Source organism: Musa acuminata, chromosome BXJ3-5 (assembly GCF_036884655.1).
Source record: "Musa acuminata AAA Group cultivar baxijiao chromosome BXJ3-5, Cavendish_Baxijiao_AAA, whole genome shotgun sequence".
NCBI classification, from domain to species: domain Eukaryota; kingdom Viridiplantae; phylum Streptophyta; class Magnoliopsida; order Zingiberales; family Musaceae; genus Musa; species Musa acuminata.
In genome coordinates this window covers 1,992,343-2,007,588 of record NC_088353.1, presented here as the reverse complement: position 1 = coordinate 2,007,588, position 15,246 = coordinate 1,992,343, and the positions used below count along the sequence as shown (strand labels likewise).

General features: G+C 35.9%; 1 protein-coding gene across 5 annotated transcripts; it reads left to right on the top strand.

The window, feature by feature from the left end:
* Nucleotides 1-5,772: 5,772 nt before the first annotated feature.
* Nucleotides 5,773-14,207, top strand: LOC135639098 (glutamate dehydrogenase 1, mitochondrial-like). Of its 5 annotated transcripts, none has more exons than XM_065152868.1 (11): nucleotides 5,773-6,167; nucleotides 7,362-7,436; nucleotides 7,537-7,657; nucleotides 8,476-8,589; nucleotides 8,831-9,052; nucleotides 9,156-9,230; nucleotides 11,131-11,247; nucleotides 11,959-12,209; nucleotides 12,401-12,476; nucleotides 12,569-12,655; nucleotides 13,662-14,207. In XM_065152868.1, exons 3-11 carry the CDS (start codon nucleotides 7,550-7,552, stop codon nucleotides 13,845-13,847), a joined length of 1,236 nt encoding a protein of 411 aa, XP_065008940.1. In that variant the 5' UTR covers nucleotides 5,773-6,167; nucleotides 7,362-7,436; nucleotides 7,537-7,549; the 3' UTR covers nucleotides 13,848-14,207. The 5 variants fall into 5 exon arrangements, with proteins under 5 accessions (XP_065008940.1, XP_065008939.1, XP_065008943.1 ...); XM_065152867.1 differs by having other exon boundaries at nucleotides 7,350-7,436; XM_065152870.1 differs by lacking the exon at nucleotides 5,773-6,167 and adding an exon at nucleotides 7,007-7,241.
* The last annotated feature ends 1,039 nt before the right edge of the window (nucleotides 14,208-15,246 follow it).

Sequence of the window (15,246 nt, the reverse complement as noted above, 5' to 3'; positions counted from 1 at the left end):
TACTGTAATCCCATCTCAAGAGCAACCATGGGAGTTGAGGAGGGTGAGTAAGATCATAGGAGTCGCTAGCACACCATTTCTTGCAAACACCATGAAAGCATACATAATCAGCAATGTTGATGGTGAGCTGATCAACAATGAGGTCTAGTATATTAGCATCGAGACTCGACCAATCAACTCTCTCCTCTTCTTTCTCTTTTCCTTTGCTTTCGAACCTCTTTTTGCATTCATCATCAAGAAGTTCTCCACCCATGTTGAAGTTGAAAGATGAAAAACAGTCCTAAAACTTAATTTAAGGAGACATATATATATATATATATATAAATATATATTTATTTATCCAAGAAAAAATATATCATCCTTTGGGGTTCTACCTAAGAGGACCCCTTCTTTTTTAATTACCGTTTATTTTGTATTTTTATGAAAGTTGTATTTATAAAATATGAAAATTATATTCATACAATATGGAAGTTACAACCATGTTCCTATATAATTATATTCTTAAATAGCTATATTTCTAATTAAAATAGGATAATTGTTTAGCATTTACCTGTATAGTTGTAATCCTAGTATATTAGGACACTTGCAATATTATTGCTTGTATTTTACATTTTGGGATTTAGATCCTTCCTTTAAATTCCAAAGCTCATTTATGATGAAGTAATCAAAGAAAATATTTATTCTACAAGAAATATCTTCCAATCACACAACTGTTTGCGTTAAAATAAAAACTTAGCAAACAAATGTGATAGAAATTCCATAATTCATTTTTTCAGCATGATCTTCAACAGATGTTATTGAAATTCTCTACTTGTAGTAGTGACAACAATGTCTTTGTCGATTGGTTTCGAGATTTTCTTATACAACATGAGTTGTCTTTCGATTTGAAGCTCAATAATTAGTGCACCTCTATTCTTATAGCTCACGGAGTTCTAATTTTTTTTCACTTGAAGTTCGAAGGAAGGTCGCGGGAAAAAATTGTGAGAGTTCACTCAATCTAGCATCCATTATTCAAGCATCCGACGTCGGGTGGTCGAAGCATCAGTGGCTCTAATGATGGATGGATAATGCTCCCAAAACCAATATTCCTTGAGCATCTTCTCCTTAAAAAGACTCTCACAAGTGTCTATGTTCATCTCCCAGTCATTTGAGGAGTGGTAATGAACGTATGTGCTATCACCATGGCAAGCAACAGTAAGAAAATGATACTCAAGCAACCACTGATCATGAACAATGCAATGTCTTTGAATCCTTCGATATCATTGCCATCTTAATCTCCATTTGGAATTGTGCAATCTGGCTTCATGATTGGCCGAGCTTGTAGTCCTTCAATAGTGTTTTTGATAACCCCGTTATTAATGGGCTATAATCTTGAAGCTAAACCTTCTATGGTTGTCATTTGGAAGTGGTAATAGCTTATGTGACCACATACTTTCGTTCTCGATCCAACTCACTCCCTGCTGTCCAATACCCTCGTGGAAAACGCAATGCTGCATAGTTTGGGATCCATAAACTTATATGACTTAGAAGAGAAAGACTATTTGAAGCCATTGCCATGCAACAATGAGAGTGATAGGATGATGTATGGTTACAAATGCCGATTTTAATGTGTCTTTTTCTTTTTTTGACTATCTTTAATCTTAATTTATAAATCATCTTGTCAAAGTTCTTAGAATCGGTGGATTACTATGTTTTATTCTTGAGTCTTAGTAAACATGTGATTGTCACTACATAAATTTATTGATAGAATTATTGAAAACCTCTTATTACCGACAAAAGTTTTTGTTATAAATACTTCAATTAATCACTAAAAGATGATTTATTGATAGAATTGTCACTAGACATTTTTAATCACAAAACATAATTGGGCAATTTGTCCACAAAAAAAAAGGCCCCAATAATGGGGTTTTATCGGATGACACCCACCATGTTTGTTTTTTTTTTAATCAATGATGCCCCTTTTTTAAAATTACGATTAAAATAACCTTTATAAAATAAAAAAAAAGACACTCGATATCTATTGTTCTTAGTTGACTCTAGTTTATTTGTATTGAATAGGTTTTTTACACCTGAATAAGATCAAATTGGTTCAACAAAATTCTAGATTTTTTATTTATTATTATTAGGGCCTAGATTCCTCTTTTTTTTCCCCTAAATTACGTCTTTACCCATTCCACGAATGCAACAACAATGTGTAAGGTCACCATTGCCAACCTTCTTACCCGTAGTGGTTGCCACCATCATGGTCTTCATCATCGTCACCATCACTGACAAGAAGCAAGGATAGAGTAAGCCTTAGCTTCTTTTATAGTGCCATTAGGAGGCTATCATCGGAGGGGAGAGGAAGAGGACTCGTTGACAGCATTGGTGGTGGCGCCATTAATGGCAACTTCCTACCAACAAGCCATTACCGAAGAGGAGAGGAAGGGGGTCATGGTCATCATTGACAATGAATCAGCAAGTAGATGTTGCCTTCTCACCAATAGTATGTTGATTATTGGTTGAGCCTTTTTGTTGTCCATCGGTTATTAGTTGAGCATTGAGGCTCTATGATCAGCGTAGATGTCCATGATCATCGTAATCGACGATGTCATCTGTTGAGCATTGGTGACTAGTTGGGCAATAGAGCTATAGCGTAGTTGTTGCCAAAGTCTTAGGTGGTGGCCATTGCCGACGTCCTTATTCTCATTGGTCTTTTATCACCTTCAATAAAGCCTTGTAAAGCTCGTGATTAACGGTTTATCGTCATATCCTCGTTTAGCTTTGTGCAGCCTAGTTGAATTGCTTTATGATTTATCATAATATTAGTAAAATATTTGTAATGTAGTTTAAGCATCGATATCATCTTTTGTAGTATCACTGAAGCATTGGTTACATCAGTCTATCATTCAGTGCATCGTGAATCATTTATTACAACAACAACAACAAAACATATAGTATTAAATGAATACATATTTATAGTTGATATTATTAATTTGAATGTCATTTAAGTATAGAGTATTTTATTACAAGGATGATCCTATTTCGAATGAATTATTCAATTTTCTAGATAATATGGATACTTTCAATGAAACACAATCTACAATGACCTATACATTGGACATGTAAAAATTTATAACTATTTATATTATAATATATAATATAAAAATTTATTGATGATATTTGACCCATAAGTTCTTCATTTTTTTGTAGGTATTTAAAGAATATATTATAAGGAGAAATTTTTGAAATAAAAATTCAAGTAAGTACATGTTACAAGCTTAAATCATGCTATAAGGTTGAGCATTGTGGATGGCTGATAGTTTTGTTGTGGATGTGATGCATATCGGATTACAAAGTTTATGGACGATATGCCTAGAGGAAATTGAGATCATCCATCTTTGTAAATTTACCTAAGAGTGCCTTTTTATCTTTGTAAATTTAAAGTAAAAGTTAGAAAATTAAAGTAAAAGGTTCTCTAGTAACAATAATGTTCTAGTGCAACAAGCATAGACAAATCATGAGAATTGTTGCCTTCCTGATAAGAAAGAACAAAAAGAACATCTTGTTCCAAAAGGTTTTGATATGTCAATGATTCACCATGTTAATTTTCATCTCACTAAATTAGTCATTGGGGCACTACTAAGACTGGGAACTTTGGTGGCCATGCTGTAAACTTCCTTTGGCACAAGTGCATGGTGATGCTTCTTCCATGCAGCATACGATGAGGCCAACAGGGCCCACCTCAGGCCACTGTTGCAGCATCAATGTGGGGTGTGCTCCCATGGCCCTCTTGTTCTGGTGGTGGTGGTGGTGGTGGTGGTGGTGGAGTTGGGGAAAAGAAAGTGCAGTAGAGAGTGCAACTCTTCCAAAGCATTGGGGTGTGGAATACAATTCTTCCAACTCCCCACATCAAAGTTGTCAGCAAAAGCTCACAGTATCTTCTCAGTGGAGTTTGATTCTTCCCTCATCCATGTCATGACAATTTGTTGATTCATTTTAAGCATGAACATGATTGAATGAGGTAGCAGTAGTGTTCTTCATATTTATCTCTTTAAATCTAAATTCAGCATATCTTTCTTATGAAACTTAGTAATTTGTAGGCATAAATACCAATATAGTTTATCTTTAATAATAATATCCTCTAGATAAAAAAATAAGATCAAGTGATTCCACTATGAACTTCAAAGTAAGAAAATATTTTCTTTTGGAAAAGCTAAAATGAATAGTTTCTTTTAATGATCAAAGAGAAATCAAAAAGAAAAGAAAAAAAATCAATAATATGTAAAACCTCTAATAAAAAAATATATATTTTTTGCTTTGTTTTTTGTTTTCTTCTTCTGGTTACTACTCTCCACTGTTTCTATTTTCCTATGGTCATGGAGATGAGTCTGCTTGCTTTATTTTCTGTTCTGCTGCAAATGCCTCAATATTATATATCTGATTCTGATGCAGACACCACTTGTAAGATAAAAGAAACAACTTGGTGGGATTCTGATGATGAATTGAGTGCTTAGTTGCACTGGTGACTCACTGCTACTGTTAGTGGCTTCTCCTGATACAATGCAATGCAAGACAGTGCAAGTCTTTATTTTTCTGAATATAAAGATGATGTGGTCCATCCATGCAATAATTGCAAGTAGCATGATGCATGATCAGATTCTTGTTTATTGAAGCCAAGGCATGAAACATGTGTGTTGATGTTGATTCTTCTCCCCCTGCTGATGTGTTGTTTATGTTTCTTGTGGGATTAGCTGATGATCTTTTTTCTTTTTCTTTTTTTCCTTGCATAAATTTCAGAAACACAGACCAAATTCTTTGATGAAGAAAGAACCTCCTCTTTTTTTGTTCCCAAAAAGAAGCTAACCTTTACTAATCATAATGAAAAGATGAAAGCCCATTAGCATCTAACAGAGAACCTCTCCTTGCAGACTACTTTAAAATAGTGAAGATGGATCCTTATTTTTCACTTTCTTTTCTTTTTGAGTAGATCCATCTTTTTCTTTTTGAGTTCTTTTTAAGAATATCAAGAAATCCATTGCCATTTTTTTTTTGTTCTCTCTTTCTAGATTTTGTTTGGACATGCCACATGACTCAAAAGAATTATTGATAACAACAACAACATTTAATTAAATCATGAAAAAAATTAATAGGGATTTGAGCTTAATTTCATCAAAATTTTACCTCTTAAATATCACCAACCAAATATTATTCTTCAATCCTAAGACAAGAAGTTTTCAAAATCCAAATTACTCCCTTTTTTTCATTTGAAATTACTCCCATTTTTTTAAAAGAAATCCTAAGATTTCAACCCTCTCCACCAAAAGAAGCTGTACATTATTATATTGATGTCAACATCAACTTAAAACATGCATTCCTATAAATATAATGACTCTTATATATATATATATATATATATATATATATATCATATGAATGGTATATTTTAATATATATATATATAACTTAATATTTTAATAAAACTTAAAATATTATAAATATAAACTTAAAACATTCATTCACATGATATATATATATATATATATATATATATATATATATATATATCATGTGAATGAATATTATATTTTTAATAAAAGTTTGTAATTTAATATTAGAAGAATTTATTCTCAGTTTTTTTTGGATTTTTTGCAGTTCAAATAAGTTTTAGGGTTTGGTGCAAACCCTAATCAAACACAATCTCATGCAGGTATTATTTATCCGCTCAATCATGTCTATTTCCTTTATTGGGAAGACAAAGTGTCTTAACCTTAACTTTCCCACCGAACATCTTCCTCTAAACAAGTCGGCAGTTCCGGATGTGGGACGAGGAGGTGGATTCCACCGGATTCAACACGCTTCATCTCACGTCACTCGCCGCCCCGGATTCCGACCTCGAAAGAAGGACCACCGATAGCAGCTGATGCCACCCTTAGTAGGGCCCGTTCCAGCCGCGGCAGGATTCGGATTCGGATGATGATGGCCTCGCCTTTCCCCGCGGCCTCTTATACCCCCGGCCCCTCGCAGAACGTCTGAGCCAGCCCGCTTCTTCCTCGATCTCTTCCATCCTTCACCACCGGTTGTTGCCCTAATAAAAAGTTCGATCTTTGTTCGGATTTTGGCATCTGTATCGGCGTGGGGGTGGGGGTAACCGCGCTCTCCGTCTTCCTCTCTTGATTCCTCCGGAGGTACGTTGGTGTTTTCTTTTTCTCTGGTTTCACACGTGGCATTATTCTGTTGGCGCAAGCGTGGGGCCCGGCAGAAAAACCGGAGCTTTGGGACAAAACCTCATCCACTTCTGAAGAAGTCGGTGGGGGCAAAACAAGTAGAAGGGATTGGTGGTGGTGAGAATCTCGTGGGGTTGTGCTTGTGACGAGGCTTGATGGTCAAAGAAGCGGCACAAACAAACAATTTCATCTCTTTCAACCTTTGCATGATTTGGTGCATTAAATCTCTTCATCTCCTTCTTGGTTGGTTTAACTAACCATCACCTATGAATTCTAATGCTGTTAAAGATCAAAGAATTAGTGATAATTGTGATTTTGTAATTCTTTGAAGTCCTTTCTTACCAAATCATAGAACCATTTGACACTATTCGTGGGGATGAGTGCAAAATGTGACATTTAAATGACTAATATCTTTTCCAATGCAAATGGAGCCGAAGAATGAAAAAGGAGGAGCTAAGGATGGTCAATGCCATGAAATTATTTATATGGCATCTAAAGTTTTCTTGTTTTTGCATTCTAACTTGATGATTCATTTACCATGTTTGCATCAGCCAAAGCTTATGAGGCTTTCTGAAAGAAAGAGCAGCAGACTGCAAACTAAATGGCAGAAAGTTCTGTTGCAGACTCATGGTTTTAGTTAAAAAAATGGTTCCCATATAAATAATCTCTACTCGAGTCACTGGTGAGATCAATCACATGCCTACCATGAGCAACTTGTCGGTGTGTTCTCCTTTTATCTGATAGCTACATGTGATCTGACGTGAGACCACTAGAAACCTTTGTCTGTAAAATGTATGGCTCCTATAATTCAATAGAGGAAGTTTCCTGGTGGATAGTGTCCTTGTTTGTCCTTTTCTTACCATACGAGGTTTAAGTATCATTTCTTCTCATATGGGGTGAGGGTAACCAATTTCCTGGACAAGTTTTCCTGAACCGATGTTTGCCTAGTTTTAGGTCAGCTATAGGTGGCGTCAATATCTTATCCATGTATTTCAGCGATAAGCACTATAGCACATGGGCCATCAGCATTTATTTGTATGATTCCAACTCACTTATTGCTATAGACTTCTGTGCTAATTCATCTCTGTTTTTCTCATATATGCCCTGGGTGAGTAACCATTTTTCTCAAGTAGCCAATCACAGACTTATTTGCAGGTCTACATTTGGTTCTGCAAAATTGGCATTGAGAGTGGGGATATTCCATCAGCAGTTGGTTTTGCAGGGTGTCTGGTGAGAACCCATGCCATGGTTTTAGATAATAGAGATGACTCATGGGCTTTTCTGCCCTTAGATTACAGTCTTTAGCTTCAATTTTGTGTTTTTGGAGCAGATTTTTGGGCAAAATGAATGCACTGGTTGCAACAAATAGAAATTTTAAGCAGGCTGCTAAGCTGCTGGGTTTGGACTCTAAACTGGAGAAAAGTTTGCTCATTCCCTTTAGAGAGATCAAGGTGAGGAACCTGGCACAGACATTTTTACTCCCTCAATCAAATTTTCTTTCTGGTCCTTTTCCCTCTCTTTACTTCTTAGTTCTCCCAACGGTACTGCTTATGCTTTTTGATCTGCATGTTTAATCATCCTACTCTCTAGTCTGTCACTTTTAGGTTTTTGATTAGCTTGCCATGTATTGGATCACACTTCAATTTCACTGAAAGAGGTGCAGTAATCAAGTTGTAACAATTCCAGCAATGTCTGCATTTGTTTCTATTCCTTTTAATCCTTTTGTCATACTCGAAATATCTATCACTGGAAAGATTTTCTCACTTCAACACATTTCACATACTTGTGAATACTAGATTTAGGTAGAGCCTCGTAAGAAATATACATTTTGGTGTGTCTGTGATAAATATATGTCCTTCACATGCCTTCAATGATGATGCAAAATGTTCCAATCTCATCATGATGCATTTCTCTCTGGCTTTAAAATGATAATTAAATGAGTTGTGCAACTAATCGAAGTGAATAAGAAAACTAATGTGAAGCAATTTATTCATCTTGGTTAGATCAAGATTGAAACCGACCCCCAATAGTTGGTACTTGGTACATTACAGCTTGTTATTGTTGTAGTTAAACTGAGATTGAATCGAGTCTCCCAAAGTTGTTGATCAGTAAATTTGTTCTACTTGTTGTTACCAATCAACTATTTGATAGTGAATCATCATCTTAGATGATTGTTGTATAATACAGCAATATTTCTTCCTTAGGAAAAAGATAAAGAGTAATGTAAGAACTATGTAAAATTTTTTACAGCATCAATATTTTACTGCAGGTTGAGTGCACAATTCCAAAAGATGATGGTACTTTAGCATCTTTTGTGGGATTCAGGGTGCAGCATGATAATGCTAGGGGTCCTATGAAGGGAGGAATCAGATACCATCATGAGGTGGGTGTGCATGTCAAGTTTCCATTCTTATTCCTGTTGGATCTTTTGTCATGTATCTTGGCATTTGCATAATTTTGTTCTATCGTCGCTTTCTCTTAGTATTTGTCAGAAGCATAATTGGCACTGTATTCATATTTGTGAAGGCAATGCGACTATAACATATAATATCTGGAGTTCTAAATGACACCGGGTGTATTTTATTAAATTCATTCTCTCATTAAATTTTATGTGAATACTGCAGGTTGATCCAGATGAAGTTAATGCCTTGGCACAATTAATGACTTGGAAAACAGCTGTAGCTAATATTCCATATGGGGGAGCTAAAGGTGGAATAGGATGCAGTCCAGGTGAACTTAGCCATTCGGAACTTGAGAGACTTACTAGAGTTTTCACGCAGAAGATACATGATTTAATTGGCATACATACTGATGTTCCAGCACCTGATATGGGAACTAACCCACAGGTTATTTGTTTTAGTTTCATTTTTTCTTCATGATATTTCATGAGCATATATTTTCTATCTGGAAAATACTTATCTAATTTTTGTTTTCTGAGAATCACAACAGACAATGGCTTGGATACTCGATGAGTACTCAAAGTTTCATGGCTACTCACCAGCTGTTGTGACTGGAAAACCTGTTGTGAGTACACTGATATGAAACCACAACTTCTAATATATTGTGTAACTTTAAAGTTGTATCGCATTCCACTTTCGCTGTCGTTCATAATTCAAATATAGAATTATTGTTGGTTATGTACCTAAGAATATCTAGTTATACACAAAATGTGTTAAATTCTGTGCAGTAGGATGAAGAATGTTAATTGAGGTTTCTGTAGATTTGGCACTGCTGAGTTGCAGACCCCATTCGAACCCAAGGATGTGACAATGGCCCTTTTTGAATGAGAAATAGATCACATAAAAGGATGGGAAATAGTATAAAGTTCACTCAGTGATTGAAAAAGATGCTCGGGCGCTCGCCTAGGCACCCGGCGAGGCGAGGCCCGAGCGCCTCGCTAATGTCCCAGGCGGTGCGCTTCAAACAGGCGCCGCCTGGGAGCTCGCCCGAGCCCAGGCGCTGGGCGCTTCGGGCGAGCGCCTAGGTAAACCAAGTGACCGAACCAGGATTTTTGGTCTAGTTCGGTTGTTAGTTGGTTCAATCGAACCAACTAAACCGATATAACCCTTACCCAACCCTAACCCGCTGCCGCTCCCGATCCCGATCTCGCTGCTCGTCGCTCCTGCTCCCGCTCCCGCTGCCGTTGTCGCTGCTCGCGCCTCCCGCGAGCCCGCCCGCTCCCTTTCCCTTTCCCGCTGCCGCTGCCACTGCTCGTCGCTGCTTCCTCGTTTCTCCGTCAGGCTCAGTATATAGTATACTCTTAATATTAAGTTTATTTGATTTTTGAAATGATTAATTTTCAATACTGTTAATAGATTAATAATATATTATTTTGATTTTAATGTTGTTAATTTTTATTTATTTGAAATTATTGTTAGGTTTCAACATAAATGACTTTGATGTAAAATTTTATTGTTTTGAATTTTGAAATTTTTTGTTAATGTGACATTGTGATTTTGTATCTTAGATTTTCTTAATTTAATAGCATATTTTTATTTAAAATTTTAAATAATTATATTTATTAATTATATTATATATTTTTATATTTTAGCGTCTCGTTTCGCTCGGGCGAGCACCTAGCGCCTAGCGCTTTTTAAATCACTGAGTTCACTTAAATGTTTCTGAAAATAACTTTCTTAACTGAGAAGCCTTTTGTCACGCAAGATAATTTCATATATGTGGATATGATATGAGAATCTATTGAATTTGACCTTAGAGAACAATGTTATGACTTGAGAATGCCCTCACAAACAACTAACAAAGAACAGTTTTAGCAACTGACAGTTGGGGAACTCATGCCACTGATAGAAGTTTCTGTTTATGTAAGGTTTTTCCCATTTTATAAAGGTTATCTGTGAGCTTGCTTTTTAAGTTTTTCGGCAATCATGGAAATTTATTCTGTTGAAAAATCAACTTAGATCTCTCTAATGTAAACTTAACAGAAGTTAAGCAGGAACCATACAAATATTAAAAAACAATTAATGATTCAAGATTTCTTTTTTGTTACTAATAGTTCTCGAAGTGTGATAATGATCTATCCTACAATCTTGGTTATTCTTTTCCTTTTACTTATTTCTATTTATTAATGGCAACTTTTTCTCTAGAAAACAAGATTAATGGCTTTGTCGACCAAGATAAGATGGTTGATATGATGTCCTTTCTGTTGAAAGGACTGCAATATTAAAGCAATCCTTTGAGAAGAAAATATATTATACTTGTTATGTTTTTGATTCATCTAGTTATTGCTTCATAAAATGTGTTCCCCATCACTTTTGAGGAAAAATTACTCTCTGTTCTTAAACCAGCAAATTACTCAAGGTGATTTCTTTACTGAGAGAGTAATTCTTTCAAAGTTTTTTTATTATTCTAGAGTTTATTGTTCCTTTTCCATGTTTATTGGTGATCTTTTCTTTTCTTTTTCTAGGATCTTGGTGGATCACTTGGGAGAGAAGCAGCTACTGGAAGGGGGGTGCTGTTTGCAACAGAGGCCCTGCTTGCAGAGTATGGAAAGAGCATTAAAGATCAACGCTTTGTAATACAGGTAAATATATATAACATGTTATTCATATGTGGAAACTAACCATTTGCAAACATGAAAGAAGAGTCTGTCCAAATAGTGTGAACCATCAACCTTGGAAGATCAAAGGAGGTCAAGTTTAGTATCCTATTTAATATGATGAACACATAAATTTTATGAAATGAAAGCTTTCTGATAGGAATCTACTTTGCTAGCATTGAGTATCAATAGCTTTATGAAATCAATTATTTAACTCAAAAGTGTTATTTGATTTCAAGTGAACAAATAGTTGAAAGACTTGTCTCTTAAGTTGTTTAATACATATGAATCATATTCTTTGGTTATGAATGATTACATTATTGATACCAGTGTATAAAACTGTTCTATGTGGTCTTGTATGGGAAAAATGCAAGTTAACTGAAAATTACTGGCTAGCAGTCTGAGCCTCTTACTGCCTAGTACCTGAACATACTTTTTTATCCTCCAAGTACAGAGACACTTCTTAACTTCTTCTTTTAATAGTTTAGTTGATTAATCTTCTGTTTACGACACTGATGCACAACAATTATTGCTGATGGATTAATCTTGTAAATTGAAGTGGATTATAAAGGTTAAAAGATGTGAGGGTTGGTCAAGGAAAACGATTTAAATAAGATTATGAGATCATGTATAGATCTTCTTCTGTATCTGATTAAGTGGTAATGATCTTAATAGCTCATTTTGTTCAAAATTTAGGGCTTTGGTAACGTTGGTTCTTGGGCGGCCCAACTTATCAGTGCAGCTGGTGGCAAGGTGATTGCTGTTAGTGATGTTACAGGGGCAATCAAGAACAATGAAGGTCTGGACATTGAAAAACTACTAAAACACTCTGTGGAGAATCTAGGAATCAGAGGCTTCAGTGGTGGAGAATCAATTGATCTGAGTTCCTTGCTAACTGAAGATTGTGATGTTCTTATTCCAGCAGCGCTTGGGGGTGTGATAAACAGGTTATTTCGTTTATGATTTTTGGTCCTTCCTAGGGATGACTAGCCTACTTGTAATTCTTGAAAAATAAACTGGCATCTTCGGCTAGCAGAAACGAAATTATGCTTCTCCTTTCTTGATAATCTTCTAATTTTACTTGTTAATCTGACATCATTTTTTTTATTATTCTTTTGACTCTTATGCCTCTCTAAAGGGAAAATGCTAATGATATAATGGCCAAATTCATCATCGAGGCAGCAAATCATCCAACTGATCCAGAGGCTGATGAGGTGATAACCAAGTTACAAGATATTGTTTAGATCAAGAATAACTGCTGATGGATTTGCTAGTATTTTGGTAATTTTTTGCCCTTCTGTTTTAGATCTTATCAAAGAAAGGTGTGGTTATTCTTCCGGACATATATGCAAATTCTGGTGGTGTTACTGTGAGTTACTTTGAGTGGGTTCAGGTTAGTGGTTAATTTTAGTCCTGTTTATACATTTTTTTTCAAAAAATTGACCTGTAAAGATACTAAACTGAGTCAAATGAGTTTGGTTTCAGATTTTAGATGTGAGACATCGGTAAATAAATATGGATTAAGTAGATAATGGAAATCGCTAAAGCACTCCATGAACTTGATTTAGCATTTTGTGACATTGTCACTCATGATGCATCAATAAAACTATCACTTGGCTACTGCAGCTATAAACTCATATTTAATGGATCTGCATTAGATTACCATACTTTGTCAAGTGCATTACTTCCCATGTTCTCTTGTTTCCTTGTTATTGTAATTTTGATTCTGTGTTAAGAATATCTGATGATAACTCTGTAAGAAATAGGAGTGTTTCTGGATACCAACATATTAATATAAAATGTCTTCAAGCAATGACTCTTAACAGCTTGTTCTTATGGGATTTGTGAACTACCAAAGAGCAGTCAAGATTCCTTCTGTTTGGTAAATGTGACAACTGCTGTTTTTTTCAATTAAACATTAGTCTCTGTTAGAAGAAAAGCATGGGACTTTAAGCTTGTGGAGTTGCCATTAATGAAAATCGCAGCTTTTATGCAGTGCCAATTCATTACCTTAACATAGATCATATTCAGATGATGTATAATAGCCTGAGTCTTAATGTGTCCGCAAAAGAGACATAATAGCTTCTTGCATGCTGGAGTTCTATTATGCAGCACATAGTATAAAAGAGTTGTCTTTACTTAGCCTATAGGTTATCATCTTAACTCTTGCATTTCATCAACTCCTTTAGTTTGGCCTATATGGCCTTCATATTTAGATCCTTAGACTTTGGGCTCATCAAACAGACAAGAACAGCATAATCCTATTTTGTGAACTGACGAATACTCTTACATGGGACTACTAGAGGGAGGTGAATGCTTTAATGTTTATCGTATACTCCTATTCTTGTACCACGGGCAGTTAACAATATTCTGAAGCATTGTTTTCCCTTTGCATTCAGAATATCCAAGGATTCATGTGGGATGAAGAGAAGGTTAATGCTGAGCTCAAAACATACATGACCAGAGGCTTCAAAGACATGAAGGAGATGTGCAGAGCACACAACTGCGATCTCCGCATGGGAGCATTTACCCTTGGAGTCAATCGAGTTGCACGAGCTACCGTTCTTCGAGGATGGGAAGCTTGATGGCAAGGTTTTCCTTTTCTCCTCGTCACAGCAAAATAATAAACCCACAGTTGCCATTTAGAGAATAAGTTTGTGCCTGCTTCTGATTCAATGTAGTACGAGGCTGGGTCTGTTTAGTGGTCATCAATTAGCGATCTTGATGATCTTTCTTCTTTCCTGAAAATAAACTGTGAGCATCAAGCTGGTTTTGTGCAGGGCCTTTATGATAAAAGGACCTGTGTGAAGCTTGCTTTAGTTGTTTGTGTTGTTGAACAAACTCAGTGATGAAAGAAATGAGTGGAAAGAAGAAATTGGCAAAAGTTGCCAACAATCTGAACAGTTGTCAGGTTTATGACATACAAGTGAATTGTCCCACCAATCTGGCATTTTTTTAGGACTATAGTTTGGGTATGTGCAAGAATACCATCATCCATACATGGCACTTTTGATGAACTCAGGATTGGTGCTTGGGAACAGAATTGATTGATTTCGTGCATGCTATTTTACAAGTTAGACAAACCACATGCCTAACAGCTCTCCATTGGAAGCCTCCAATTTTAAATGCAAATTTAAGAAATGCATGAGATGCTCAAATTTTAAATGCAAGGAACAGAAGGTCTTGACAACCAGCAAAGCTATGAACATGCAGCATCATAGTACAGATCAGATGAGCTTGTAATAAATAGTTCATTCCCCATAGAATCAGGGATAAATTTTCCAAGGTTTTTGGTTGCCTGCATTTTAGATTCCTCAAGTTGTCAACAACTTACAGAGATCATGCACAATTGTGCATATGTTTTCCCTTATTGCTTCCTTAGTTAAACTCTTATTTGTCATCCTCATTAATTGCTTGCTACCCTGTTAGGAGCCACACAGGTTCATTTGGGATCAGCTGCCACTGCTAATTCACACCCAAAAACTCTTACATATGACATAATGAATTAGCAGTGGCTACAGTTTTAGTTATTATTACATCCATCTACAATCTTACTTTAGATGATTTGACAATGACACCACTTAACAAGATCATGCAAATCTTGAAATCTCCTGCAGGAACTTTTCATTGTCTGAACTGTTCTTCCCTTGTACTGCAATTGACTTTTGTTGCCAAATTGCTTTCAGCTACTTTCACCCTCCTCTGTCTTGATATAAATATTCTCATGGACCATTAATTAGAGTCAAATTAATTATATTCTGTTCTATCTGACCACAACCAGGAATATAAACCAAGCCATGTGGAGCTGGCACCCACCCAATTTTCTACCTAAGAAGAGGGTGATGTGCCAACTACTGGATTCCACCTACCATTGTTTTCTCACTGGTTCACCTGTTCTGACTCATCTTGTCTCTAATGCGACCCATAAGATCATGATACAGCATGCTTCTGATTTGTCTTGGTTACTGATGCTTTAATTATATT